This window comes from Bubalus kerabau, chromosome 23 (genome assembly GCF_029407905.1).
Source record: "Bubalus kerabau isolate K-KA32 ecotype Philippines breed swamp buffalo chromosome 23, PCC_UOA_SB_1v2, whole genome shotgun sequence".
NCBI classification, from domain to species: Eukaryota; Metazoa; Chordata; class Mammalia; order Artiodactyla; family Bovidae; genus Bubalus; species Bubalus kerabau.
The window spans coordinates 5,119,802-5,145,690 of NC_073646.1; the positions used below are offsets into that span (position 1 = coordinate 5,119,802).

The 25,889-nt window shown below is 47.4% G+C and overlaps 1 protein-coding gene across 1 annotated transcript; it reads right to left on the reverse strand.

Annotated features, from left to right (window-relative positions):
• Positions 1-1,015: 1,015 nt before the first annotated feature.
• Positions 1,016-10,702, reverse strand: LOC129638163 (ectonucleotide pyrophosphatase/phosphodiesterase family member 7-like). Its single transcript, XM_055562729.1, has 5 exons — positions 10,592-10,702; positions 9,924-9,953; positions 4,539-4,622; positions 3,355-3,483; positions 1,016-1,703 (listed from the first exon to the last, which is right to left on the reverse strand). The coding sequence occupies exons 1-5, from the start codon at positions 10,700-10,702 to the stop codon at positions 1,062-1,064; spliced, it is 996 nt and encodes a 331-aa protein (XP_055418704.1). The 3' UTR covers positions 1,016-1,061.
• Between the last annotated feature and the right edge of the window lie 15,187 nt (positions 10,703-25,889).

Here is a 25,889-nt window from a genome sequence, read left to right on the forward strand (position 1 = left end):
AAGCCTATACCCTTCAGCAGTTACTCCCCAATCTCCTTACAACTTCCCCTGGTCCTAGACAACCACCAATCTATGCTCTGTATCTATAGATTTGTGCATTCTGGACATTTCATTTAAATGGAATCATACAATATGTGGTCTCTGCTATCTGACTTCTTTCACTGAGCCTTATGCTCTCAAAGTTCACTCACATGATAACATGTTTTAGTACTTCATTTCCTTTTAATGGCTACATAGTATTCCACTGTATGGCTAGACCCTGTTTTGTTTATCCATTCATCAGTTGACGGGCATTTTGGTTGTTTTCACCTTTTGTTTATTAGGAATAATGCTGCCATGGGCATCTGTGTATAAATTTTTATGTGATCAGGATTGCCTTTTTTCTTTTGACTATATGCAAATGGGAACTAGAAGGTGTTTTTTTTGGGGGAGGGAGGGATGTTAATCTCTTGTTGATCCAACACATAGGCTTGGGTTTGTACATCAGCCTTACATTTCTAATACCAAATCACTCCTCTCCAGCTTTGGTTTCTTCCTCATTACAAAGGGAAGATAAGAGAGTCAACCTTTAAGGTTGTTAGGAAAACAAAAATAAAGTGTGTGTCTGTGCGCTCAGTCACTCAGTTGTTTCTGACTCTTTATGACCCGATGGACTATAGCCTGCCAGGCTCCTCTGTCCATGGGATTCTCCAGGCAAGAATACTGAAGTAGGTTGCCCTTTCCTCCTCCAGGGGAATCTTCCAGACTCAGGGATCAAACCCACATCTCCTATAATTCCTGCATTGAGGTAGATCATTGAGCAACCAGGGAAGCCCAAACATGAAATAACTCATGTTAAATTTTTAACACAGCCTAGACACAACCTTGGCCAGAGATATATGTCATTATTGTTGCATAATGGTAAGATGGAGCAGGGTAGGTAGGGTGGGATGCAGGGAGGTGGGGAACACTCAGAAAATAGTGGGTTACTACTAACTCATCATGCATGCACTTATGTTTTAATTTTTTTCAGAACAGTCCTTCCCTACTGGCTGCCTTCCAGATCCAAGATGGACTCTATTTTAGAATCCACTCACCCCGCTGATGCTATAACCAGGGTCGGCGTACATCACGATCGGCAGGACCCGCTCGTGTTTGGCAAAATGGAAGCGTTCTGGAAATTCCTCCTTCTTGTAGACATTGAGGTGAGGATGAGCGTTCTTCAGCGCTTGGTAAACAGCTTCCTCTTGCCCTGGTTTGGGTAGAAGCATCCCAAAGCCGCCGTAGTCCACAATGTCAAACTGGACCAAGTCCTTGAAGCTGATGTAGTTTCTCAGGAGGATCTCGGTGATGTTGGGTTTCTTTTTCATGGTGGTCATGCCATGGTCTGACGTGATGATGACATTGAGGTGCTCAGTCAAGCTGTGCCTCCCAATGGCTTCCAACAGGTACCCGATGGTTCTGTCGATTTGCTGAATCATTGCCCTCCTATTCTCTGTGTCAGGTCCGTAGAGGTGTCCCACGCTATCTGGCTCTCCATAGTACAGGGTCACAAAGTCAAAATCTTCCTTGGTGAACCAGTTCATGACGATGTCAATGTTCTGTCTCCACTCCGTCTCGTTGCCATTTGGGTGGGTGTACGACTCCACCAGGGACCGCTGGACAGCCTCCCCTTGGTACTTGGCGCCTCCCCCGGGATAGTGGAATGACGCTGTTTTCCTCCCCTACAAGTGCAAGAATAAAAGCCTGTTAGAGCTGTTTCTTCTGTCTTTCTCATTATATGCAAAGCCCAACATGTTGGCAGCCCTGCCCCAGTCCAGAAACATGCATAGAAAACATGTGGGCTTTGGAGGCAGATGGGATTGGGCTTCATTCCTGACATCACCAGGATCTCCTGGAGTCTAAAACACCGATAATTGGAAGACGTGCCCTTATTGGAGAAGGCAATGGCACCCCACTCCAGTACTCTTGCCTGGAAAATCCCATGGATGGAGGAGCCTGGTGGGCTGCAGTCCATGGGGTCGCTAAGAGTCGGACACGGACTGAGCGACTTCACTTTCACTTTTCACTTTCATGCATTGGAGAAGGAAATGGCAACCGTCTCCAGTGTTCTTGCCTGGAGAATCCCAGGGACGGGGGAGCCTGGTGGGCTGCCGTCTGTGGGGTCACATAGAGTTGGACACGACTGAAGCGACTTAGCAGCAGCAGCAGCAGCGAAGAAAAATGCTGCCAGTGAAACCGCTGACACTTCAGTGACTGGAAGATGTGTTCCAATTTGGGATGGCAAAATGAAAAATAAAAAAGTCCCTTAGATTGGAGGAGAAATGGTTCTTTCTAAACTGGTGGTGGTGAGTGAGTTCTTTAATCTCGTAGTGTTTCAGTGTTTCTACCTGTAAAATGCCAAGAAGCTGATGGGACTTTTTTGAGGATTAATCCAGGTAGCTTTAAGATAAAGTGTTGGGCATTGTGTTTTGGCCCTTGGCAGGCACTCTTTTCATTGCCTCTAGACCTAACAAGCCAGCACAAGCCTTCCCCAGTGTGTCCAGTGTGTGCAGTGGGCAGTTAATATGTTTGCCTGCCCAGCGCCCACTCCACCGTCTGCAGGTTTGGAGCATCTGACATCCCCTGGAGGCTCTCCTCCCTGCTCTTGCTCCACGCCTGGTTTGGGGTGTGTTGGTCCCACATCAGGCTCCAGAGGTGGGGTGTGGCTCTGGGCTGGCCAGTCAGGGGACACTGTGTCCCCTGGCCACAGCAGTTGGTTGAGCCTTGGGCCCGTGTCCCAGCCAGAGCCAATGAGATGAGATCTGCGGACTCCCTCTGGGGCTGTTAGAGATAAAAGAATTTGCCTAGCTGTTCCCATCTCTAATGTTTATAGACTTTGGGGTGTTTGCAAAAGTGAAAGCTGTCATCTTATTCCCTGTGCAGATGTCTGCTTGATGCCGGACCCAGAGGCAGACAACAGAGCAGTTAAAGGTGTGCTTATTGCTGGGTTGCCTGGGTTTATCTTTTCTCTTTCATTTGGATGTGTGTTACCAAAATGCTCTCCACCTCTGTCTCCTCATCTGTAAAGTGGGGATGTTAATGCCACCTCGTGGGGTGGTTGCGGGGACTAAACGCACGTGGAGCACATTGGTAAGCGTTCAGTGAGCTCAGCTTTTGTCTTTCCTGGAGAGGAACAAAGAGCGTTGGGCCTAACCGCACGATCAGGTAGAGGGGTGATGATTATTTCCTCCAGTTTCTGTCTCTTGAGGGGCATTGAAGGTGGAACTGAAATGTGCCTGTAGACCCCCAGGTTGGAGTCTGCAGAAGGAAGCTGAGATTGGAGCCTCTGGTCATGGAAGGAATGGCTGCAGTAGGGAGCGTGGGATTCCTCACGTCCGAGGAAGGTGGTGGGTCATCCATGAAATTCTGCTGAATCTTGCAAGGCCTGACCAGAGCCTGGGGTTGCTGCTTGACCTTGAAACTGTTGTCAGTGGCCCAGCCACCTTCACCCTGTCTGTCACACTGTGGGAAACCAGGCAAGGCACTAGATTACAGCCGACAGAAGAGCCCTGGCCTCCTTAAAAGCCTCCTTAAAAGCCGTCATGGGAGGAGCTGCTTGTCTCTTCCCTCTCCTTGTCTCCAGTGGGTAAACCGGGGAAAGAGGTGTGGGGTGGGGGCTCAAGAGAGTGGACCATGGGTCACGCTCCTTTTTTCCCAGGCATCTGGGGCCACCAGAGAGTCTGTGGTGGGGTAGGGAGCGTGCTGGGGATGAGAGCTTTGACTCAGATCTGAGATGAAGGTTTTACCATGAGCAGAACTGAGTCTTCAGACCGAAAATGAGGCTGTGTTAGCAACACAAGTAATTTCAAAGTCATGAAAATATTAAGCGATAATACTCCTCAGCAGAAAGGTGTTTTTTTTTTTTTTTTTTTTTTTTGGATAAAGCCTGGTAAAATTGTTAGGAAAATAAAATAATTTTATGTACACTCACCAATGAGTTAACAGTAAGATGGACCCATATCACTAAATATGTTGTTGTAAAGCAGCTCCTCAACCAGGACTGGGCACATACTAGGCACTTGATAAATTTCTGGTTCCATAAATGACTGACCTGCTTATTTGGGGAGCAACTACTTTTCTTCATCCTGGCTGTTAACTTGAGGGCTGTTCTGTGACTTTTCTTGTATTACCCAAGATTTGGATATTCTGAAAAACTCTCAACAGTTCAATGGCTTTAGTAGAGCCAAGAGAGGGTACTTGTGTAATGGTGTCAATTTGGTATAGGGAATAAATTATGGGATGAACTGTGGGGTATTAGCACCTGGGTCATGGCTATGTGGCGTATGACTGGGCAGAAAAGTATAACCAAGCGTAATGCCAAACTTACCATGTATCATTTGAGAGAGAGAGGCAGGTAAGCTATTTGGAAGTTGTAGGGGATGCTGTTGGGGCCCCATCCAGATCCCCTTATTGGGCTTGTGCACCCACATCCATTTCTGTGAGGGTGGCTGCTAATGTCTCACTGTTTCTCCATGTTCTGGAAAAATCCCGTTGCCAAGTGGCCAGACCTGCCTCACCTGAGTAGGTAGCCTATACTGCTCCTTTATCCTCAGCAGCCCACGGCCAGTGACCAGCAGCAGGACATAAAGCCAGCTCCCTGGCTTCAGGGTGGGATAACATGGGGGTGCAATTCATGTTCCTGTGTTCCTGGGGGATCAGGCTGAAGCTGGTGTCCAGCAGAGGGCACATCTCACTTAGCTCATTCTCCTGCCATGTCAGTTTTCCTTACTCCTGTCTCCTGAGAGCTCTCTCTCCATATGTTACATGCGCTGCGTCCCTGCCTCAGGCTCTGCTTTTAGGAAGCTTGACCCAAGACAGAAGTCCTAACACTAAGCGCTTTGCACAGTTCCAGAAGCTCTGCTGTCCATAGCTGTAGGTGAAATATTGTCCCTTCTGCCCTCCAGCGTTCATTTCCTATTTTGGGATCCAGTTTTATTTTCTCTAAAGCACTTTCCCCAACCTAAAATTACCTTAATTTGCTTGCTTTGAAAACTATCTAATTTCCTCCTCTAGAAAGTGTGGCTGTTTTTGTTCAATGCATTTTTCCTGGGACCTAGGACAGGCCTGGCTCAGACTTAAGTGCTGACTGCTGATTAAGTGTATGCTGCGTGAATGCATGAATCACATCTCCTTTTAGGGGCAGAAAACCGACCTTCTTCTCTCTTGATTAACTTATGGAAATAGTTTCAGAAATGCTTTCTCTTTTGGGTTCTAGTGTCTTATTTGTAACCTCTACAGGTAACACATTTTCCTTTCTTATAATAGAATTTCTATGGTTGCTTTAACTTGCAAATCCTCTAATATTTATTTATTGCATTTCTGATTGGCATTAGACATAATTCTCAGTTTTTGGCGATGGTAGTTTGTTTAACTCTAAGTGTAAATTGACTTTGCTCTCAAGTATGGATTGACTGGAAGGATGAAACTTCCAACATTTTGTGAACACAGTTTGGCTATTTTATTATTTAGAATAAGCTGACATTGACATTGTGAGGGACTTAGGCAACACTGCATATTAGTTAAGTTCCTAGGTATTTGCCTGTTAAATCTCAGATGTTCCCAACTTAAAATTGTTTTCTCGTGCTATATTCTTAACACATATTCTTTCTTTAAAGGTATCCAAGCTGTGGTCTTAGGAAGCTATGGTTTTTCTCACTTAGAAAAATAGAAATAGAAATTTTAGGATTTATGATGCTTTGTGAAATGAGCTCGAGAGAGAAATATATATGTGAGCATGTGTATACACACACATACATACACACACACTTGACTCTGTTTATTTGGGATCTACGATAATCAAAAGTGCTATTTTCAACAAATACTTCTGAGAAACAATCTGAGCACTTAATTGGATGCAAAAGAGTGGGTATTTACTATTCTACCCTTTAATTAGCATAATCAGTGTTTCCAGAAGCAATAGCAATTGGAAAATCGCTAGTTTTATTAGGTGCATTATTCTTCCTTAGTGTACTATTGCATCAGTGTGGCTATTACTCTTAAGCTGCTGCTTTAAAAGAAGAGTTGATACTTCTTAGGGCAAAGCCTGAGTGTTGGCTTTTGTATAGAATCTACAGAACTCTTTGGGGCTTCCCTAGTGGCTCAGACAGTAAAGAATCTGCCTGCAATGCAGGAGACCTGTGTTCGATCCCTGGGTCGGGAAGATCCCCTGGAAAAGGAAATGGTTACCCACTCCAGTATTCTTGTCTAGAGAATTCTATGAACAGAGGAACCTGGCAGACTATAGGCCATAGGGTCACAAAGAGTTGGACGAGACTGAGCAACAAACACTTTACAGAACTCTTCAGAACCAATCATTAGTGAAAGAGTTTCAGTTTGGTTTTGTATTTTGTCTTGTCTCTTCTTTTAGTGGACGGAATTAATGTCACCAAGATGTATAGGTTTTAGAAAGGCCCCTGAAGTGTTCATCCCATTGTGTTTTGGTGGATAGTATGTTTAGTGGTTTAGGGAAAGGAGTTAGTTACACGTTCTCGGGAATGACTGAGTGGAAAGAGATGGACTCCATGTATTGGGCTGGCCAAAAAATTTGGGTTTTTCTATAATAGCTTATGAAAAAACCCAAACAAACTTTTTGACCAATCCAATATTTGAAATCATAAGTTGGTTCTGAGTGTTTTCATCGTTCTTCTGTGTTCTGGAGGCGTCACTGAACAGAAGGAATAGAGAGGGCCAAGAGTCTGTGTTTTAACCCTCCCACGCCCTTTTGGAGGTCGGAGTATTATTCTTAGAACCTTTACGATGCGTGATGGGGACACAATTTGTACCAGTACTGGGATGTATTATGTTTCTATTAATGCTCTTCTAAGCAAAACCTGCTGGCACCCTCTTTCTCACAGCTTTTCCAAGTTTGGAGGCTTTTGTCTAGGAGATCTGGCTGACACTGAGAACCTTAGCTGCTGTCCCCACCATCTCTCCAAATCCCCTCCTGGTGGCAGCCTACCACGGTCCTGTTACACACTCTTGGCAGACATGAGTATCTATCTCACCCATACCATTTCACATCTTAATACTCTCTGCGTCTCCTCCATAAGAGGAGAAACATGCCCCTAGGTTTTCACGGCTTCCCAGGTGGTACAGTGGTAAAGAACCCACCTGCAATACAGAAGACCCGGGTTCAATCCCTGGGTCAGGAAGATCCCCTGGAGAAGGGAAGGGCAACCCACTCCAGTATTCTTGCCTGGAGAATCCCATGGACAGAGGAGCCCGGTGGACTACAGCCATGGGGTTGCAAAGAGCTGGACACGGCTGGGTAACTAACACTTTCACTTTCTTGGGTCTCACAGCCATAGCTGCCTGCCTTTCTCTGAGAATTAGGACTTCTGAACTTGGTGAAACACCTTAGTCATTGATCAGGTTCAGTTATCCCAGGAGCTTGTTTAAAATCCCAGCCTGCTCTCTGAAACTTCCCCGGTGGTCCAGTGGTTAACACTTTGTGTTCCCAGTGCAGGAGGACCTGGGTTTGATCTCTGGTCAGGGAGCTAGATCCAGCATGCTGCAACTAAAGATCCTGCATACTTCAATGCAGATCCTGCACATGGCAGTGAAGATCACACATGCTGCAACTAAGACCCTGCTGCTGCTGCTAAGTCGCTTCAGTCGTGTCTGACTCTGTGCGACCCCATAGACGGCAGCCCACCAGGCTCCTCCATCCCTGGGATTCTCCAGGCAAGAACACTGGAGTGGGTTGCCATCTCCTTCTCCAATGCATGAAAGTGAAAAGGGAAAGTGAAGTTGCTCAGTCGTTCCCAACTCTTAGCAACCCCATGGACTGCAGCCTACCAGGCTCCTCCGTCCATGGGATTTTCCAGGCAAGAGTACTGGAGTGGGGTGCCATTGCCTTCTCTGCAACTAAGACCCAGTGCAGGCCAAAAAAAAGTCCCAACTTGCTTTCAGTGGAGCCTCTCCATTCATAGCCTGACCGTTAGGGAAGTCCCGATGGTGTGAGGATACCCTCGTGGACTGTGGAGATTGGATGCAAAGGTGGTTGAGAATCCCATCTCATAGGCATCATCTGCCAAGAGACGCTGATTCTCATGAATCTTGATGGACTCTGGCAGCGTTAGTGTCACTGAAGAAAAACATTTTAGTCCTATTAAAGGTGAATGCATCAGTATCCACAGAGCCTGCCTAGAAGAGACTCAGAAGAAGGATGGATTTTCCCAGTGATGGATACAGGGTGGGCCGCCTTCCTGCAACCCCACCTGGCAATGCAAATGTGCCCACCCCATGGCATTTGGCATTTGTCACCCTGTTTCGGCAGGGGGGGTTGCTGACCTGGGACCACAGGTTTGCTCTGATTACAGGAGATTTTTGTGCCAGCTCCTCAGGGAATTGGCTGAATGGCCCTTCCTGGGCAGGATGAGATACACCAACTTGACATTTGCTTGCCAAATGAGTGGTGTGTTGTCAGCTGCCTGGCCCTGCACTAGATCCTCATTTTGCACAACCACTTATGAATTCAGCAAAGAGGAAAAGCACTCTGATTATGAATTGAGCAGGAGGAAAAAAGTCCTGCAAATAAATGACAAGGAGACAAGAACCATGCATAAGAAAGTGCCAGGAAGGGAGAATGCCACCAGAAGCCTCATGCCAGTGAACAAATTCTGTAGCGAGAGAGGCTCTGGGTTTTGCATAGTGAATTAATCAAGGCTTTACAGACATTCTTAGCAGCCTGGCAGATATAAGAATCACTCTGAAGTCCATGACTAAATGCTTTGGCCACAGAAGAAATATTATGTCATGGTTAGCGTTAAAGAGTTGCTGAACCCAGAGTGAGTTCTAATCCCAGCCCTGCCTCTCACTAGTTTTGTGACTTTGAGAAGTTATGGTGTCACTTGGTGCCTCAGTTTACTCATCTGTTAAAGGGGCATAACCTTAGCACCACCTCAGGGTTGTGATAATATACATAAAGCACTTAAATCAGTTGCTGGCACATAGTGAGTATTATGGATGTTATTTTTATTATAAGGACAGAGTTTATTTGCATGGTCTATTCCTCAAAATTTAAAAATGTGATAGATTGGGGAAGGAAGCTGCTGCTGCTGCTGCTGCTTCTGCTAAGTCCCTTCAGTCATGTCCGACTCTGTGCGATCCTATAGACGGCAGCCCACCAGGCTCCCCAGTCCCTGGGATTCTCCAGGCAAGAACACTGGAGTGGGTTGCCATTTCCTTCTCCAATGCATAAAAGTGAAAAGTGAAAGTGAAGTCACTCAGTCGCGTCCGACTCTTCACAACCCCATGGACTGCAGCCCACCAGGCTCCTCCATCCATGGGGTTCTCTAGGAAGAGTACTGGAGTGGGGTGTCATCGCCTTCTCTGGGGAAGGAAGCTAGGGCACAACAAATGGGAGAAAAGGAACCTGAGGTAGAGAAGGGTCATAGCCAGCCTCCCGTGGGAGTCCCACCTGTGTAGTATCTAGATTTAAATTGAAACTAATGAAAATGAAACACAACTAAACATTCAGTCCCTCAGTCAGACTCGCCACATTTCAAGGGCTCAATTACCACCTGTGGCTCGTGGCTTCCACATTGGACCATGCAGAACAGAACATGTCCATCATCACAGAATGTTCTGTTGGATAGTCTTGGCCTAAAGCTCTAGTGACCAGCTGAAGTCCTGCTAAAGTGCCTCAGCTTCCATTCATAACAGTGACTGATCATTTCGGGCAGTGAGCGCTAAGCAACTCACGTGCGTTATCACAGTTAATCCTCCCAATGAGCCTGCAAAGCACAAACTCTGACAACCCTCATTCTAAGGGTGGGAGCAAATGAAGCAGAGCAGAGGTCATTGCCCGAGGTGAGGCTGCGGGAGAAGGGTGGGGCTGGCTGGATCCTGCTCTGGGAGTCAGAATCCGCAGCCTGTGTTCTGAGCTGCTGCAGTCACACCCCTTTGCCAAGTAGCATGCACAGCTTAGGCTGGGAGCACAGAGAGGAAGGGTCAGGACTCAGGGAAGCTTCGAGCCAAGGCTGGTGTCTTGGGGGAAGAGAAGAAGGATCTGTTCTGAAGTGATGACTTTGGAAGCTGACAGAGAAAACACAAAACTGGCAATAGGCTTGGGGCTTGGAGTTCAAAGTACAACTGATTTTTGCCTTTTTGAAGCAATAGTGAATGGGTGCTGGGATATTACTACTTGCAAGTGAATGTTCTCATTAGAGCTTTTCATGTATTGAGTGGTCAGCTTTGCTCCTAAGGGCTTTAATGCCTAAGCCAGAGGCAAGAGAAGAGATATTTATTAAAGAGTGGTTGGGTCCAGACCCTATGAGCCCTGAAGATACAGTTGAGATCAAGCCGACTCTGCCCTCATGGGGACTTATCCATCCATAACAGCTAAAGCTTGCTGAGATGTGCATAAAGTACATGTTATATTTAATCGTTACACCAACTCCATTAAATGAGCACATTATCATGATGCCTATGCCACATTTAGGGAAACAGGTGCTTAGAGATAAGACCCTTGCTCAAGACCACATAGTTTCTAAGCCCCTCACCCCGCAGCATGCCTAGGAATGAGAGGTGACGTCCCAGGAAGTCAGCCCAGGGTTTCTGGCGATACCTGTCTCTGGGCTGTGATCCAGAGGGGGAGAACGCCATTGTCCCACCACTCAGTCTTGTTCTGTGTGGTCTTGAAGGAGTACTTCCACAGTGTCTCTGTGTTGAACATCATGTTGTGAATGACTCCATGATCTTCAATCCAGCGACCTTGGAGGTGAATAAAGGAGGGAAGGTATCGGTAAGTTCTATGAATGTTGCTGCCATGGGTGTCCATGTGTTCTTAAGATGGCCCCTCCCAACATCCTTCCGGTTGGCCTACTTAATCCGAGGGCTGACCCTCTGGGCGTCAGACTTGTTTTTCTGGGGTGCAAACATTGGCAGCCACAAAGGAAGGGTCATTATATCTCAGACCTGCCAGATTGGATCTGCTTCCTGGAACAGACCTCACAGTCCTGGGGGAAGTTGGTGTTGGCTGTGGAAGCTGATGAGGGAGGTGGGAAGCCAGGCACAGGAAGGCCAAGTTCCTCGGGTTATTCTGTGTCCAAAAGCTAAGAGTCTGGGATTAGGACACTTCCTGTGGGATGGCTTTCCTTATTGGCTTGTGATGACCTGGAATCTCCAGTGGACTTGAGTCTGTGCAAACATCCCAGGGTTTCTCCCAGGATTCCCACAGGCTTGGCTGTTTGAGGAAACCAAGGGAATCAGGAAGGATTTAATTTTTTTGGTTTGTTTAAAAAAAATTTTTTTTTTTTTTGGGCCACATGGCAGGTGGGATCTTAGTTTCCTGACCAGAAATTGGACCCATGCCCCCTGCATTGGAAGCATGGAGTCTTAACCACTGAACCACCAGTGAAGTCCCAGGAAGGGTTTCTAGACATGTCAGTAGATGGAGGCAGACTTATTTCTCTCTGTTTAAGGGAGGAAAGCTGGAGAAGGAAATGGCAACCCACTCCAGTATTCTTGCCTGGAGAATCCCATGGACAAAGGAGCCTGGTGGGCTACAGTCCATGGGGTCGCAAAGAGTCGGACACAACTGAGCAACTAACACACACACACACAAGGGAGGAAGGCAGGTACTGGGGAATGGGAGTAAGCTAGGTTGTTGTTGAACACATAGGAACTGAACCAGATATGGGGAAAAAAACCCTGTGATGTTACATTGTACCGGGGAAAAAGGGACTGCATGTGAGGGTCAGTCTAAAGGGGGGCTGAAAGATTCAAGGGGAGAGCTGAGGGTCCACGCTGCTCTCCTCCTGGGACAATGAAGCCTCTGGGTAACCCTGCTGATCATAAAACAGTGACGATTCCTCCCATGTCCACAGTAAGAAGGACCGTCTGTGACTGGGACTTGTGGTCATGGGCACAGAGAAGGGAAATGCTCTCTGCTGGGTTAGAGTCATTGCCAGACTGCTGCTGCTGCTGCTGCTAAGTCGCTTCAGTCATGTCTGACTGTGTGACCCTGTAGATGGCAGCCCACCAGACTCCTCCATCCCTGGGATTCTCCAGGCAAGAATACTGGAGTGGGTTGCCATTTCCTTCTCCCACTGCCAGACTGCTGATGGGTAAAGTCCCCCTAGGGTGGCCAAGGCTTTCAATGGGGAAGAAGCAAAACTAGTTGTGGCTTTATCGTTTCTGCCTTGCAGGCAGGCCTGAGAGCCAGCCAGGCATGGGGTCACCAGAAGTAAGTTGTGCTGCTGCCAGGGATTGGGGCCTGGAGGTGTCAAGATCCCTGGTCAGGGATCAGGTCAGACAATTGACAGGTGAAGAGCATGGACTTCGAATCCATGAGAGCTCGGTTCCCCTCCTGACTTGGCTTCTGAACTTGCTGTGTGCACGTGAACAAGCCTTGATTTGCATGTGTAACAGGGGTAGGGTCTGTGTGAGGGAATCATGGCACACGTTCATCACACCAAAGACCAATGCACTTTGGAAACATTAGCTCACGTGAAGCTCCCAATAGCCCTGCAAGGTGGGAACTGTTATATCCCTGATTAGAGCTTTCACTCTTTGCTGGAAATGGAGCACAGAGTTTGTTCAAGGTCATGTGGCAGAGCTGGGGGTGGAAGCTGCGAGGTTTAATTACAACTCCCTGCTCCCCCTACCCCCAGGTAACATTCACATAAAACGCTAGTGGTAAAGAAGCTGCCTGCCAGTGCAGGAGACATAAGAGACATGAAGTTGATCCCGGGGTCGAATTCTTCCCGGATCGGGAAGATCCCCTGGAGGAGGACATGGCAACCCATTCCAGTATTCTTGCCTGGAGAATCCCATGGACAGGGGAGCCTGGTGGGTTACAGTCCATGGGGTTGCAAAGAATCTGACACAACTGAAACGACTTAGCATTGGCAGCAGTGACATAAAACTAACTGTTAACATTTTAAAGTGACCAATTCTGCAGCATTTCGTGCATTCACAATGTTGTGCAACCAGGACCTCTTTCTAGTTCTAGTGCCTTTTCATCACCCCAGAAAGGGACTCTGCCTATTAGCATTCACTCTGCAGCGCTCCACTCCACACCTCCTGGTGGCCACTAATCTGCTTTCTATCTCTATGGATTTACTTATTCTGGACATTTCATAAAAATGGACTCATTCAGTATGTGGTGTTTTGTGTCTAGCTTCTTTCACTGAGCTTCATGTTTCCTGGCTTCATCCCCTTTGTATCATGGGTGTATACTCCATTCCTTTTATGGTTGCATAATATTCCATTGTCTGGATAGACCAGAGTATTTTTCATCCATCCATCAATTGGTAGACATTTGGGTTGTTTCCACTTTCTGGCTGCTATGAATGTTCATGCCGCTATGAACATTCAGGTACAAGTATCTGTTTGGGTCCCTGCTCTCAGTTCTCTCTCTCTAATCCTAGGAGTACAGTTGCTGGGTCATATGGTAACTCTATGTTTAACTTTTTGAGGAACTACCAAGCTATTTTCCACAGTGGCTGCATCATTTTACCTTCCTGTTAGCAATGTTCAGCACTTCTCCTCTTTTTGATTATGTCCAGCCTAGCAGGTGTGAGTAACTCTCTGTGGTTCTGAAATGCATTTCCCGAATGCCTGACGATGTAGATCTTTGCAGCCTGTGAATCCCGTGAGTGAGAGTACTCTGTTAGGAGCAGGTAGAGGTCGCATGGGCAAGAATCTTTGGAGCCTCACAAATAAATAATGGAAGCCTTCTGAAATCTACCAGGAGCCCTCTTGTTACAGCTTCCTGATGACTGAGCCATGTCATTGCAGCAGACAACATGGAAGCACAGACATAGACACCCAGGGAGCTCTCCTTTGCCTTTATTTTTTTAAAAAACCTATAATATCCTGAATCCTGTTCTATGTGACTCTCTTCACCCAGGAGAGAGCAAATCATGTGGAATTACGAATGCCTACCATTTCACCCATTCTAGTGTTTCTCCACGGTATTGACTACCATCAACATTCGAATCAATTGAGTTGCTTGTTAAAAACACAGATTCCCGGGTCCCCACTCTAATCCTTGCTGAATATAGAGTTGTGGGCAGGGGCCAGGAGTCTGCATTTTAACAACCTCTCTGGGTGGTTTGAGTGCACATTGACATGTCAGAACCACTGGTTCAGGGACTGTTAGTCCTTCACACAGGCATGTGGATTAATTCCAGCAGACTGCCCCTTGCTCCAAAATCTGGGTTGACTGTAGCCCTGCACCCTCTTCCCTAAGGGACCAGGGAGCCCTTGGACCCTGGATCATTCTGGTATCTGGAGAAATGTGGGGGTGGGGGTGTCCAGAGCCACTGGGAGGACATGGGAGGAGGGATTGGAGGAAGCAAGTGCAGGAGGTGCAAGAGACGTGGGTTGATCCCTGGGTCAGGAAGACTTCCCTGGAGGAGAGCACAGCAATCCACTTCAGTATTCTTCCCTGGAAAATCCCATGGACAGAGGAACCTGGCAGGCTAGAGTCCATAGAATCAGACACGACTGAAGCAACTTAGCATGCACACACACTGCAGGCACAGAAACGTTTCTCCTCCTGCATCCTACAAATTCTGGCTTCCATGCCCTGGAACATCAGTTAAGTAGGCTAACCAATCATAGCATCCATTTCTCCCTCAAAATAATATTACCTGAGTTTCAAACAACTAACCTAAAATGAGCTCGGGGAGGATGATGCTTCCATTCTGTGACATGGCTCATTCCAAGTAATTGTACGAAGGGAATCGGCTCTGTAGTGGTTGGGTTATTCCCACCCTGACACTTAAAGGCAACCCAACCAGTAGCTGGGGACCACTCATCACCTAGCAGAGGTTTCCATTGCCCTGTAGGTTCCTCCTCCTCGCTGCTCAAGCCTCTTTACCCTGGTCAAAGGCCAATTCTGGAACGTGAGCAAAAGAAGACAGAGGAGAGGGGAAGCTAGGAAACACGCGGCTGCTGGGAGCAGCCACCCCAGTTTTACTTGAATTGCATTTTCTCTGCATTATACTCTGGGGCTTCCCAGTTGTCGCAGTTGTAAAGAATCCAATCCTGCCAATGCAGGAGACACAAGAGACGCAGGTTCAATCCCTGGATTGGGAAGATCTCCTGGAGTAGGACATGGCAACCCGCTCCAGTATTCTTGCCTGGAGACTCCTATGGGCAGAGGAGTCTGGCGGGCTACAGTCCATGGGGTCGCAGAGTTGGACATGACTGAGCGACTGGGCATGCACACTCTCTGGAGACAATTGGGAGGACCTGGCTGGGAATACTGCGTGAAGGCAACAAACGCCGTTGTCTGTGCCTAGACTTCCAGAACCTGCTGGTTTCACATGATGCTGCACAAGCGGAGTGTGTGTGGGGTGGAGGGGAGGATGGATGGCTGGGCTTGTGAGCTCTTGATCTCTCTCCGGACCTCAGTTTTCCTGTCTGAGAACGAGCGGGGTTAATGGTTTCCAAGGGCCTTCCAGGCTCCATCATTCTGAGAGTCTGTCATCGCTGTCATTTCAGTGTCTGGCGAGGAAGGTAATTATGCAAGTGAAACAGGAAGTAGGATGAGCTCTTCTAGTGAATGGGATTCCTGCTGCTTGCTAATTACACTTTAATTATGGTACAATGCAGACTCCCACACTGTATCAGTTACAGCAAGGTGTAGGTAAGTCACCCAGCTGAGCGTTTCAGGTCTGGGAGCAAACCCAGCTAGATTCAACTCCTTTGCCTGGTTCTCAGGGACTGATGTGTATTTATTTCTCAAATATGGTTTAGGAAACCAGAGTTGAATTCTATCCTTTCTTTTCTCCCCTTCTCAGATATTTTGAACCAAGCACTGTGGTAGACTCTCTCATGGTATTTATACTCTAGGGGGCGGGAGAGAGTTAAAAATAGAATGTGCTTTGGGTGCTTCAAATACTCACAGCTACTTTTTTTTTTTTTTTCTTGGAATTCCTCTACTAATAGGCCCTGCTAACAGACATGTCTAGGTATACCGTGTTTGCCCCAAGTCTCCTCCCTTTGTTCAGCTGGTTGGCCAGAAACCCAATTCTCTCTTTCTTAAAATCTGAACCAAAAGACACAGTAACTAATCAGCTGGTGGTAGGCTCTGCTTTCTCCCACAATGAACCAGGAGTGAAAAGAGAAAGGTGGTCATGAGTGAGGGAAGCAGAGACAAGAAAGCCCACGGGGCAGATAAGAGAGACCACAGGGCTTCTGAGAGCCAGAGGAGGAAGTTTGGTTTCTATAACTGCAGTTTCTATTCCCCAGTTGCCTCTAAGTTGGTTCCCACGATCATGAGTTTGCCCATGAAGAGCCCTGCCTTGCGGTCCTTTTCCTTGTGCTAGCGTGAATGGATTTCTGTTTCTTACAGCTGTTACTTCCTGATGTGGTTGAGAGTAGGGCTGTGCCTCATTCATTTTGGTGTCTCCCTGGCACAAAGCGTAGACCTTTGCCCATAGTAGGCATTCAACAAATGTTTGTTGGATTTAATTGAACAAATTCCCTCCCACCCTCTGCCTCAACAGTAGACGGCCAGTACTAACTGAACAAGTAGGAAGCAGACCTTGATTTAGTCCAAACTCAATTTGGGAAGAAAAATTACTGTAGTGGGATGAAAATAAGCCTATAAAGAATAGTTAAAATCATTAAATAAACCTATAAAATAAACCTTTAATGGAATTAAAATAAAATGCATAACTTAATATATGCAATAAGAGCATCCCCCTGCCCCCAAGGGGCTTCCCAGGTGGCACTAGTGGTGAAGAACCCTCCTGCCAATGCAGGAGATGTAAGAGATGTGAGTTCAAACCCTGGGTCAGGAAAATCCCCTGGAGGAGGGCATGGCAACCCACTCCAGTATTCTTGTTTGGAGAATCCCCTGGACAGAGGGAACTGGCAGGCTACAGTTGCAAAGAGTTGGACACAATTGTAGGGATTCATCATACATGCATGCCCCCAAACATTTGCTCAATTCCTACCACAAATTTTCTTGTGCAACAGTAACTATCTGCCAATAGATTATATGGGCACAGACACACTTTGTCATGCATTCATTTATTTAACGATATTTTAAGGACCTACTGGGCTTCCCTGGATAGCTCAGTTGGTAAAGAATCTGCCTGCAATGCAGGAGACCCCGGTTTGATTCCTGGGTAGGGGAGATCCCCTGGAGAAGGGATAGGCTACCCACTCCAGTATTCTTGGGTTTCCCTTGTGGCTCAGCTGGTAAAGAATCCGCCTGCAGTGTGGGAGACCTGGGTTGGGAAGATCCCTTGGAGAAGGGGAAAGCTACCCACTCCAGTGTTCTGGCCTGGAGAATTCCATGGACTATATAGTCCATGGGGTTGCATAGAGTCGGACACGACTGAGCAACTTTCACTTTAAGGACCTACTGTGTGTCAGTCAGTAATTCCTTTGAACCAACCTACCATATTAAGCTACAAACATATCTTCCTTTTCCTCCCAATTTGTGGGGCCCAGTGCTTCATTAAATTCACATTCCCCAAACCAAAGAAGAAAGGTCTTCTTAACCAGCTGATATGAAATCAATGAGGAAGAACAGCTTTTAAATGAAGTCAATCAACCACCTTAAATCAACCCAGTGCTCCAGTCTGGAGCAGAGAAGCTCAGTCAGACTACAGCCAAGACACTGGTGGATAAACAGCCCACAGTGGGGCTCAAAACTACACTCAACTGAAGTCTACACACTCAGAGTGTCACATGGATGATCCACTGGACCTGTAATAAAATTGCTGGGGACAAGAATGGGTGGCTCAGTGTACCATTCAAAATTTAAAACCTCATCAACTCCTGCTGCAGTCATGAGGTTTGACCCCAGCAGGGCACCCCACAATGGCAGCCCTTTTCTGGACGGGGAAGTAAGATCTTAGCATCCATTTTAGTCAACTGCTCTTTCTCATGTGTAAGTGCAGATGAAAAGTGCTGACTGCTTATTTTTTGGCATTGCTTTTTAATTATGACCATCAATAAATCATTCTATCCCTGAACAGGACTTGAGAATGGCCAGAAGGCAGAGGCACGATTCCTCAGGAACTAGGCCAGCAGAGAACAGCTTTCTCACTCCCCACCTCTTCCTTTAATCCTCTGTCAGAAACAGAAACATCCTCTCTTCAAGAAGCTGGCAGCGGACAGCCACACTTGCGTTCCGTCTGGGAACCCATTTCTACCCTTGGCCTGCCTTACTGGCCACTGTCACAGAAATGGGATATGTCCACTGTTCTGCATTTTTGCTCAACTCATTTTCCCTTCTTACTGGTGCAATGGCCTGAACGGTCCCCCCACCCCTCCTCAAGGATACGTCCATATTCTTATTCTCAGAACCTATGAGTACTGCCTTATTTGGGAACAGGGTTTTTGCAGATGTAATTCAGTTCAGGATTTTGAGATGAGGAGATTCAAAAAACAGATCATGGCATCTGGTCCCATCACTTCATGGCAAATAGATACATAAAAAGTGGAAAGAGTGGCAGATTTTCTTTTCTTGGGCCTCAAAATCACTGTGGATGGTGAACTGCAGCCACAAAATTAAAAATATGGGTGCTCCTTGAAAGGGAAGCTATGACAAACCTAGACAGCATATTAAAAAGCAGAGATATTACTTTGTCAATAAAGGTCTGTATAGTCAAATCTATGGTTTTTCCAGTAGTCATGTACAGATGGGAGAGTTGGACCATAAAGAAGGCTGAGCACCAAAAAGTTGATGCTTTCAAATTGTGGTGCTGGAGAAGACTCTTGAGAGTCCCTTGGACAGCAAAGAGCTCAAACCAGTCAATCCTAAAGGAAATCAACCCTGAATATTCATTGGAAGGACTGATGCTGAAGCTACAATACTTTGGCTACCTAATGGGAAGAGCCGACTCATTGGAAAAGACGCTGGTGCTGGGAAAGATTGAGGGCAGGAGGAGAAGGGGACGCCAGAGGATGAGATGATTGGAGGGCATCACTGATGCAATGGACTTGAGTTTGAGCAAACTCTGGGAGATAGCGAAGGAGTACAGTCCATGGTGTTGAAAACAGTTGGGCAGGACTTAGCGACCAAACAACAATAACAATCTGCATAGGCTGTAAATGCAAAAGCAAGTGTCCTTATGAGAGGCAGAAGAGAAGAAGGCACAGATAGGCAAGGAGGAGGCAATGTGACCACAGAGGCAGAGACTGGAGTGATGTGGCCACACACCCAGGAATGCAGGCAGCCATTACAAGTGGAAGAGGCGAGGAAGCCTTCTCCCTCTGAGCCCCTGGAGAGGGCCTGGCCCATTGGCACCCTGATTTTGGACTTCTGGCCTCCAGACTTTCTGTTGCTTTAAGCAACCCAGTTTACAGTACTTTGTTAACAGCAGCTGCAGGAAACCAATACACCTGAGTCCTCAGTCTCAAGTGGTCCCAGCTTCTTCTCTGACTCAAGGCCTTGGGATCCTGAGCAGTCATGATTTTTTGCTTCACTGCTCTGGTGTTTTGGGTTAACCCTTCCTCTGTGTGATGCATGGATCTGCGGCACTGGCAGCACTGGGAGCTTGTTGTTGCGTAGTTGCTAAGTCATGTCTGGCTCTTTGCGACCCCAGGGGCTGTAGCCTGCCAGGCTCCTCTGTCCATGGGATTTCCCAGGGAAGAATACTGGAGTGGGTTGCCATTTACTTCTCCGGGGAGTCTTCTTGACCCAGGGATCGAAACTGTGTCTCCTGAATTGGCAGGCGTGTTCTTTACCCCTGAGCCACCCGGGGGGCAGATGATTCATACACACGTTCAAATTTGAGAAGCTCTAGTAGGATAAACTGTTTGTTGTTTATCTAGTAGGATAAAAATCAGATCTCTTCTCTACCTGCAAGGATTCTAGTTTATTCACGTCAAATCTGTTAAATATGAAGTGGAAGTTTTGTAGATACAAACCAAATGCTTAGGATAGAATGGCACGCCAATGTGTTATGCATGCAGTGACATGATGTCTGAAACTTGCTTTAAAAGATTCAAGGAAGGAAAGAAGGAAGGAGGAAAGAAAGGGCCTTGGGTGGGGACAGTGGCGGACAGGTGAGGCGAAACGTGGACACATTTTTGCAGCTCGGTGCTGGGTACACAGAGCTTCCTTGTGAAATGCTCTCTACTTTTTCTGCAAGTTGGAAATTTCCACAATGAAAAGTTAGGAAATGCCTTGTTTTCCCAGCCATCCTTTATCTTTAGTTTTTTTCCCCCATGAATCCCATTTTTATCCTTTTGTGGAAATGGCTGGTGTTGGAGGGACACCTTTTCTATCTCAGCCTGTGGTTTTCTTTGCTTTGCTTCTTCATGTTTGTGGGTTTTGTTGGCTTTCAGGACATTTTTGTCAGAGCGTTGTTTCCGGGGGAGCAGGATGGGAGCTGGTGAAGGTTTATGGCATCATCTGACTGGGTTTCCAACAACATCCGCTGGGCTTGTGTTGTTACCGGCAGCAGGAATTTGATTTCCTTTCTCTTTCCCTACCTCTCCTACCTCTTTCATTCAGTCTTTTTTGTCCACTGGCTACAGTGTCATGTACATGACCTTTGGGTCTCTGATTTACATGTGATTTGCATATTACACTTCTAGTTCAGGGGTTCTTAATTAGGGGGTGGTTTTACCTCCTAAGGAACATCAGGCACTAGGAGAGGGATGCTGCTGGAATCTAGTGAGTAGAAGCCAGGGATGCTGCTACACCCTCTACAATGCACAGGACAGGCCACCCCCCAAGACAAACAATGACCTAGCCTCACATATCAATAGCAGGACAATGAGAAACCCTGATCCAGTCTTAAAGATCATCCAAGCGGGGGCTTTCCTGCTGATCCAATGGTTAAGATTCTGCACTACCAATGCAGGGGGCCTGGGTTTGATCCCTGTGCAGAGAACTACATGCCTCAGCAAAGATTTGGCACACCAAAAAAAAAAAAAAAAGAAATCATCCAGGTGCCTTTGGCCACAATTTTTTGCTTTGTCTCATGAAGGAGAGATGGACTCATGATTGACTGCAGTATCAATGAGGAATATTTACTCATAGGTTGATTTTGGGATAGATTGTGATTGCTCATTTGTGCAAGTGGTGCCCTGCACACCTCCAGGAGGCACCATCCATATGGTATTAATGAAAACAACCCCCTCAGAATCATGCAGCACAGAACTGACAAAGCTGTAAGTGGTTGCTCCAGTTTTGGGATTGCCCTGGTGGTTCTGGAACTGAGATAGACTTTTTATTCTGGCCGCCAGAGGCCCTGAGAATGCTGTCAAGTGTCCTTTCAAGAAAAGAGGAAATGTGGGACTGTGAGGACCTCACTTGCTTTATTTTAGACCTTCATTCCCTGGTGGTTCAGACGGTAAAGAATCTGCCTGCAATGCAGGTGACCTGGGTGCAGTCCTTGGGTCAGGAAGATCCCCTGGAGGAGGGAATAGAGTTTGGCAGGCTAATGTCCATGGGGTCGCAAAGAGTTGTACATGACTGAGAGACTAATACTTTCACTTTTTCACTTTCATCTCATTATAGAGCATCTTCTTTCACCCCCGGGCCATATCCGTTTGACTAGATCTAAAATTGTCAGATTACAGTATTGTGGCTTTCATCTGAAATGTGGTGGTGTTAGCTTCTTATTTTCAGTCAGTTCCTTGGGGGAGGAAATACATGCTGCCATAAGACTTCCTATCCACCCATTATTTGCTTGGCGGGATTTCCTTAGTTTCAGCAGCATAACTTAATCTTGCTGGTCCTCAATCACTTTGCAATAAAAACTGAGATTGCAGAAAATGTTCATTGTCATTACCAGTGATGGAGCAGTAAGTACAGGCTTCTGGAGGAGAGAGAGGGAATTGTGTGATTTAAACTAGCGGAATGAGCTGCTCGCCCCCAGAGAATGGCTTTTCATTTCAGCAAGGTCTGAGGGAAACTACGACAGAGTTCAGGGACACAGAGGGACAGAGCTGGGAGGTGTGGTCACTGAATCCACTGGGCATTCCTGCCCTGTGGACAGACCCATGGACGGAGTTGGGATTTCTTGGGACTCAGTCTTGGGTCACTGAGTGCACCCCCACATCCCCACACCATGGGGCCCAGGCTGGGTGGTAGATGCCTGAGGTTCATGCCAGTCCTGTTGCTTCTCCCTCTGGTGACAGTCCATGACTTTCCACCTGGGACCCATTAGTCCCCCATGGGTGACATGGTTTGTGTCAGGCTTGCCATTCCCCACCCTGACCTGGGTGTGGGCACGTGATTAGCATCAGTCCATCCCCCTGGCCACAGAGGTTGGTTCTGAGAAGCAAACTGGTGCAAGGGGAGTCAATCTTGGGAATATGGGTTTGAACTGTGCTCCCCAAAAAAGATATTTTGGAGTCCTAAACCCCAGAGCTTCAGAATATGACCTTATTTGGAAACGGTCATTGCAGAGGGGAGGTCATTAGAGAGGAGGGTGTGCCCCTAATCCAAGTGACTGATGTCCCAATAAGACAGCCACGTGAAGACAGAGACGTAGGAAGAACTCCACGGGCTGGACAGAGGACTGGAGGGGTGTACCTACAAGTCAAGGAATGCCAAAGATCATGGGCAAACCACGAGAAGCTTGAGGAGACAAAGGATTCCTACAGCTTTCAGAGAGTATCGCTCTTGTTCGTTGTTTGGTTGCTAACTTGTGTCTGACGCTTTGCGATCCTATGGGCTGCAGCATGCCTGCCCTTCACTATCACCCAGTTTGCTCAAATTCATGTTCATTGAGTTGGTGATGCTATATCTCACCACCTCATCCTCTACCGTCCCCCTTCTGTTTTTGCCTTCAACCTTTCCCAGCATCAGGGTCATTCCCAGTGAGTTGGTTCTTTGCATCAGGTGGCCAAAATATTGGAGCTTCAGCTCAGCATCAGTCCTTCCAATCAATATCCAGCGTTGATTTCCTTTAGGATGGACTGGTTTGATCTCCTAGCAGACCAAGGGACTCTCAAGAGTCTTCTCCAGCACCATAGTTTGAAAGCATCAATTCTTTGGCTCTCAGTCTTCTTTATGGTCCAACTCTCATATATGTATAAGACTACTGGAAAAAAAAACCCATAGCTTTATTGTTCTACTGACTCCTTGATTTCAAACTTCTGGCCTCTAGAGCCATGAAACAATAAATTTCTGTTGTTTTAAGCCACATGGTTTGGTGGTGCTTTGTTATGGCAGCCCTAGGAGATTAATATATGTACTTTCAAATTAGCAGTCTTCCTCCTTCTCCTTCTTCAGAATCATCATCCTCATCATCACCTTTGTCTAAGCAACAGAGGGGATCTCCTATGGATGTGGAGACTGTGATGTAGGGTAGTCCAGCCTCCATGGTCAGTCAGTGTGCCCTTTGGCATTAGGGATTAGACTGTAATTCTGGGGCTTTCTGGGGCTCCATGCTGGGGCACCATCCCCTATTACCTGTCACCTTTCCACAAAGACCGATGCTCCCCCCTGGTTGTCTGAGCCCCAACCATGACTTACTCATGATAGGCAGAATTAAGATGGCCTCAGGATTGATGCCCCGGATATACACGCTTGTAGAATTCCCTTCCCTTGCTCATGGGTGGGACCTGTGCCTGGCTTCTAACCAGTGGATATGGAAAAGTTGAGGAGATTTTGCAGAGATAACTAAGGGCCCTAACCAGTTGACTCTGAGTTAAGCCGGAGGTGATTATCCTTGCTGGGCCTGACCTCAGCAGGTGCGCTCTTAGCAGAGAGTCTGGAGGAGATCCTCTCCTACTGGCCTTGAAGGAGCAAGCTGCCTGGGTTCTGCAGCTGCAGGGAAAGGAAGTCTTCTAACAATTACATAACCTTGGGAGAGGACCCCGAGCCTCAGATGAGACCACCCCAGCCGGCACCTTGACTGCAGCCTCGTGAGATTCTGAGCAGAGGACTAAAGTCAACCGTGCTCAGAGTCCTGACCATGGGGCCTGAGAGAGAATAAATGGATGTTGTCCTAAGATGCTAAGTTTGTGTGGCTGTTATGCAGCCATAGAAAACGAATGTGGCATTCCATTTAAAGGTACAGTCAGGTGCTGTGGCCAAGACCACTGGGTGTGTGTGTGTGTGTGTGTGTGTGTGTGTATGTGTTCAAGGAGGTGGGGGATGATGAAAGGAGCAGGGTGGAGCCAGGTGGGAAGAACAAAACTACCTTGGAGGAAGTAACAGCCCTTCTAATGAGAGAGGGAAGCAGCTTGATCAACATGCAGCCCTGCCCAGTGCCCGGCCCAGCGGGGCTGGAGGGAGAACGTTACCCAGGTCCTAGGAGCCTCCATCCTGCCCAGAAGTCCCACTTGCAGGCAGTTCTGGGGGCAAATACTTGGAGGAAAAACACACACTTTGTAAGGATGCAAAGATCTTCTGACATGGAGTGATGATGAGGTGGGATATTTTAAATTAATAGCCAGCTTTGTTTTTAAAATCCTCTCTCCTGGGGCTTGCCTGGTGGTCCAGTGGCTAAGGCTCCATGCTCCCAGCTCAGGGGGCCTGAGTTCAATCCCTGGTTAGGAAACTAGGTCCCACATGCCGCATCCAAGAGTTTGCATGCTGCCACAAAAGATCCTGCATGCCGCAGTATCAAAGATCCCACATGCTGCAACTGAGACCCGACGCAGTCAAATAAATATTAAAAAAAAAAAACAAACAAAACTTCTCTCCTTTAGTCTTTCCATCATTCAGGCAGTCAGGATTTCTGTTTTCATTTCCCAAGGAAAGGATCCCATGGGGGAAAATGGAGAAATCAGAGACTCCTTTTGGCTTTGGGGTTGTACATACTAAGCCTCTTCTGGGAGCCACAGAGGAGTTGGGGTGTAGAAAAAGGCTTCAGGGGGACACACGGGAGTAAGAACAAATCTCTCCTGTCTGATTCCCCGAGAAAGAAAGCCCAGAGGCAGAAGGATCGCCAAGGAAGGGGCTCCTTGTCCTTGACTCTAATGGAGCTCCAGCGAGAAGGAAGCGAAACCTCCCAAAAGATGTGTGGAGTTTGGGATCAGAGTGGGCGGGAGCCTGGGACTGTGGGTCAAGCCCTGCAAAGAGGGCCAGACTCTGGAGACGCGTTAGTGGGAAGCTGGCCATCTTCTGCCCTGCCCAGCTCCACAGGGATGCTCCAACAGTATTCATTAGTTGACAGGATGAATACAGTCCTAACAAACTCTCCAGGAAGACTTTCTTCACCAGCATCAGGATAACTGATGAGGGATCCTAGGTCTGGGATGAGGGCCCAGATACCACACACCTGACAGCCCCCAGGCACAAGGAGGCCCTGCTGCTCAGAGTTCTGACCTCACCAGGCAAGTCAGCTACGTCTCACGCCTGGGCCACAGCCTCTCCCTGCCGTGCGCTCCTTGCCTGGCACTGCCTGGTCCCTAATCTCCTGGCCTCTGTCTGGGAAGCTTGGAGGAATGTTTGCTTGCCTTTTTGGGCTCCATGAGCCCCTGTGGGAGCAGCCGCCAGTGCAGCTGAGCTGAGCAGCAGGACAGCAGCGTCGTCTCCTCACCCCTCTCCTGACTTAACTGGCCCTGAGGTGTTCGTAAGAACTCCAGTTAATTAGTCGTTGGGCCCAGAGAGCCCCTTTCATCATACTTTGTGTCAGGCCTACCCCCTGGAATCTGAAGAGGTCTTCAGGTGCTGGCAACACCAATTTTTATCCATTATTTTTTTCTATTACGGATGATCCTTTTCCACATTGGAGTCAGACAGAGGTCGGCTTGAGCCCAGCTCACGAAGACAGATGCTGGTGCTTTTTGCTGGGTCCAGGGTGGCCTCTGTGTCGTTAATACAACATATTCAGGATGTCTCCCTGCTGCCTGGGAGCTCTGAGGATGTGCAACATTCAAAGGTGTTTGGGATGACTACTTAATTAGAAGGAAGAACACCAAACGGCTGTAGGCATGCTAAAGGTAGGGAGAGAGGACCAGTGTCTGGGACCATCCAGGGC

Excerpts from the sequence above, each read along its gene's own strand:
- LOC129638163 (XM_055562729.1), bottom strand. The coding sequence starts at position 10,702 with ATGATGTTCAACACAGAGACACTGTGGAAGTACTCCTTCAAGACCACA. Across the intron at positions 9,954-10,591 it reads GGATCACAGCCCAGAGACAG|CCTAAGCTGTGCATGCTACT; the intron begins GTATCGCCAGAA and ends CTGTGCTCCCAG. Across the intron at positions 1,704-3,354 it reads ACCCACCACCTTCCTCGGAC|GGGAGGAAAACAGCGTCATT; the intron begins GTGAGGAATCCC and ends TTGCACTTGTAG.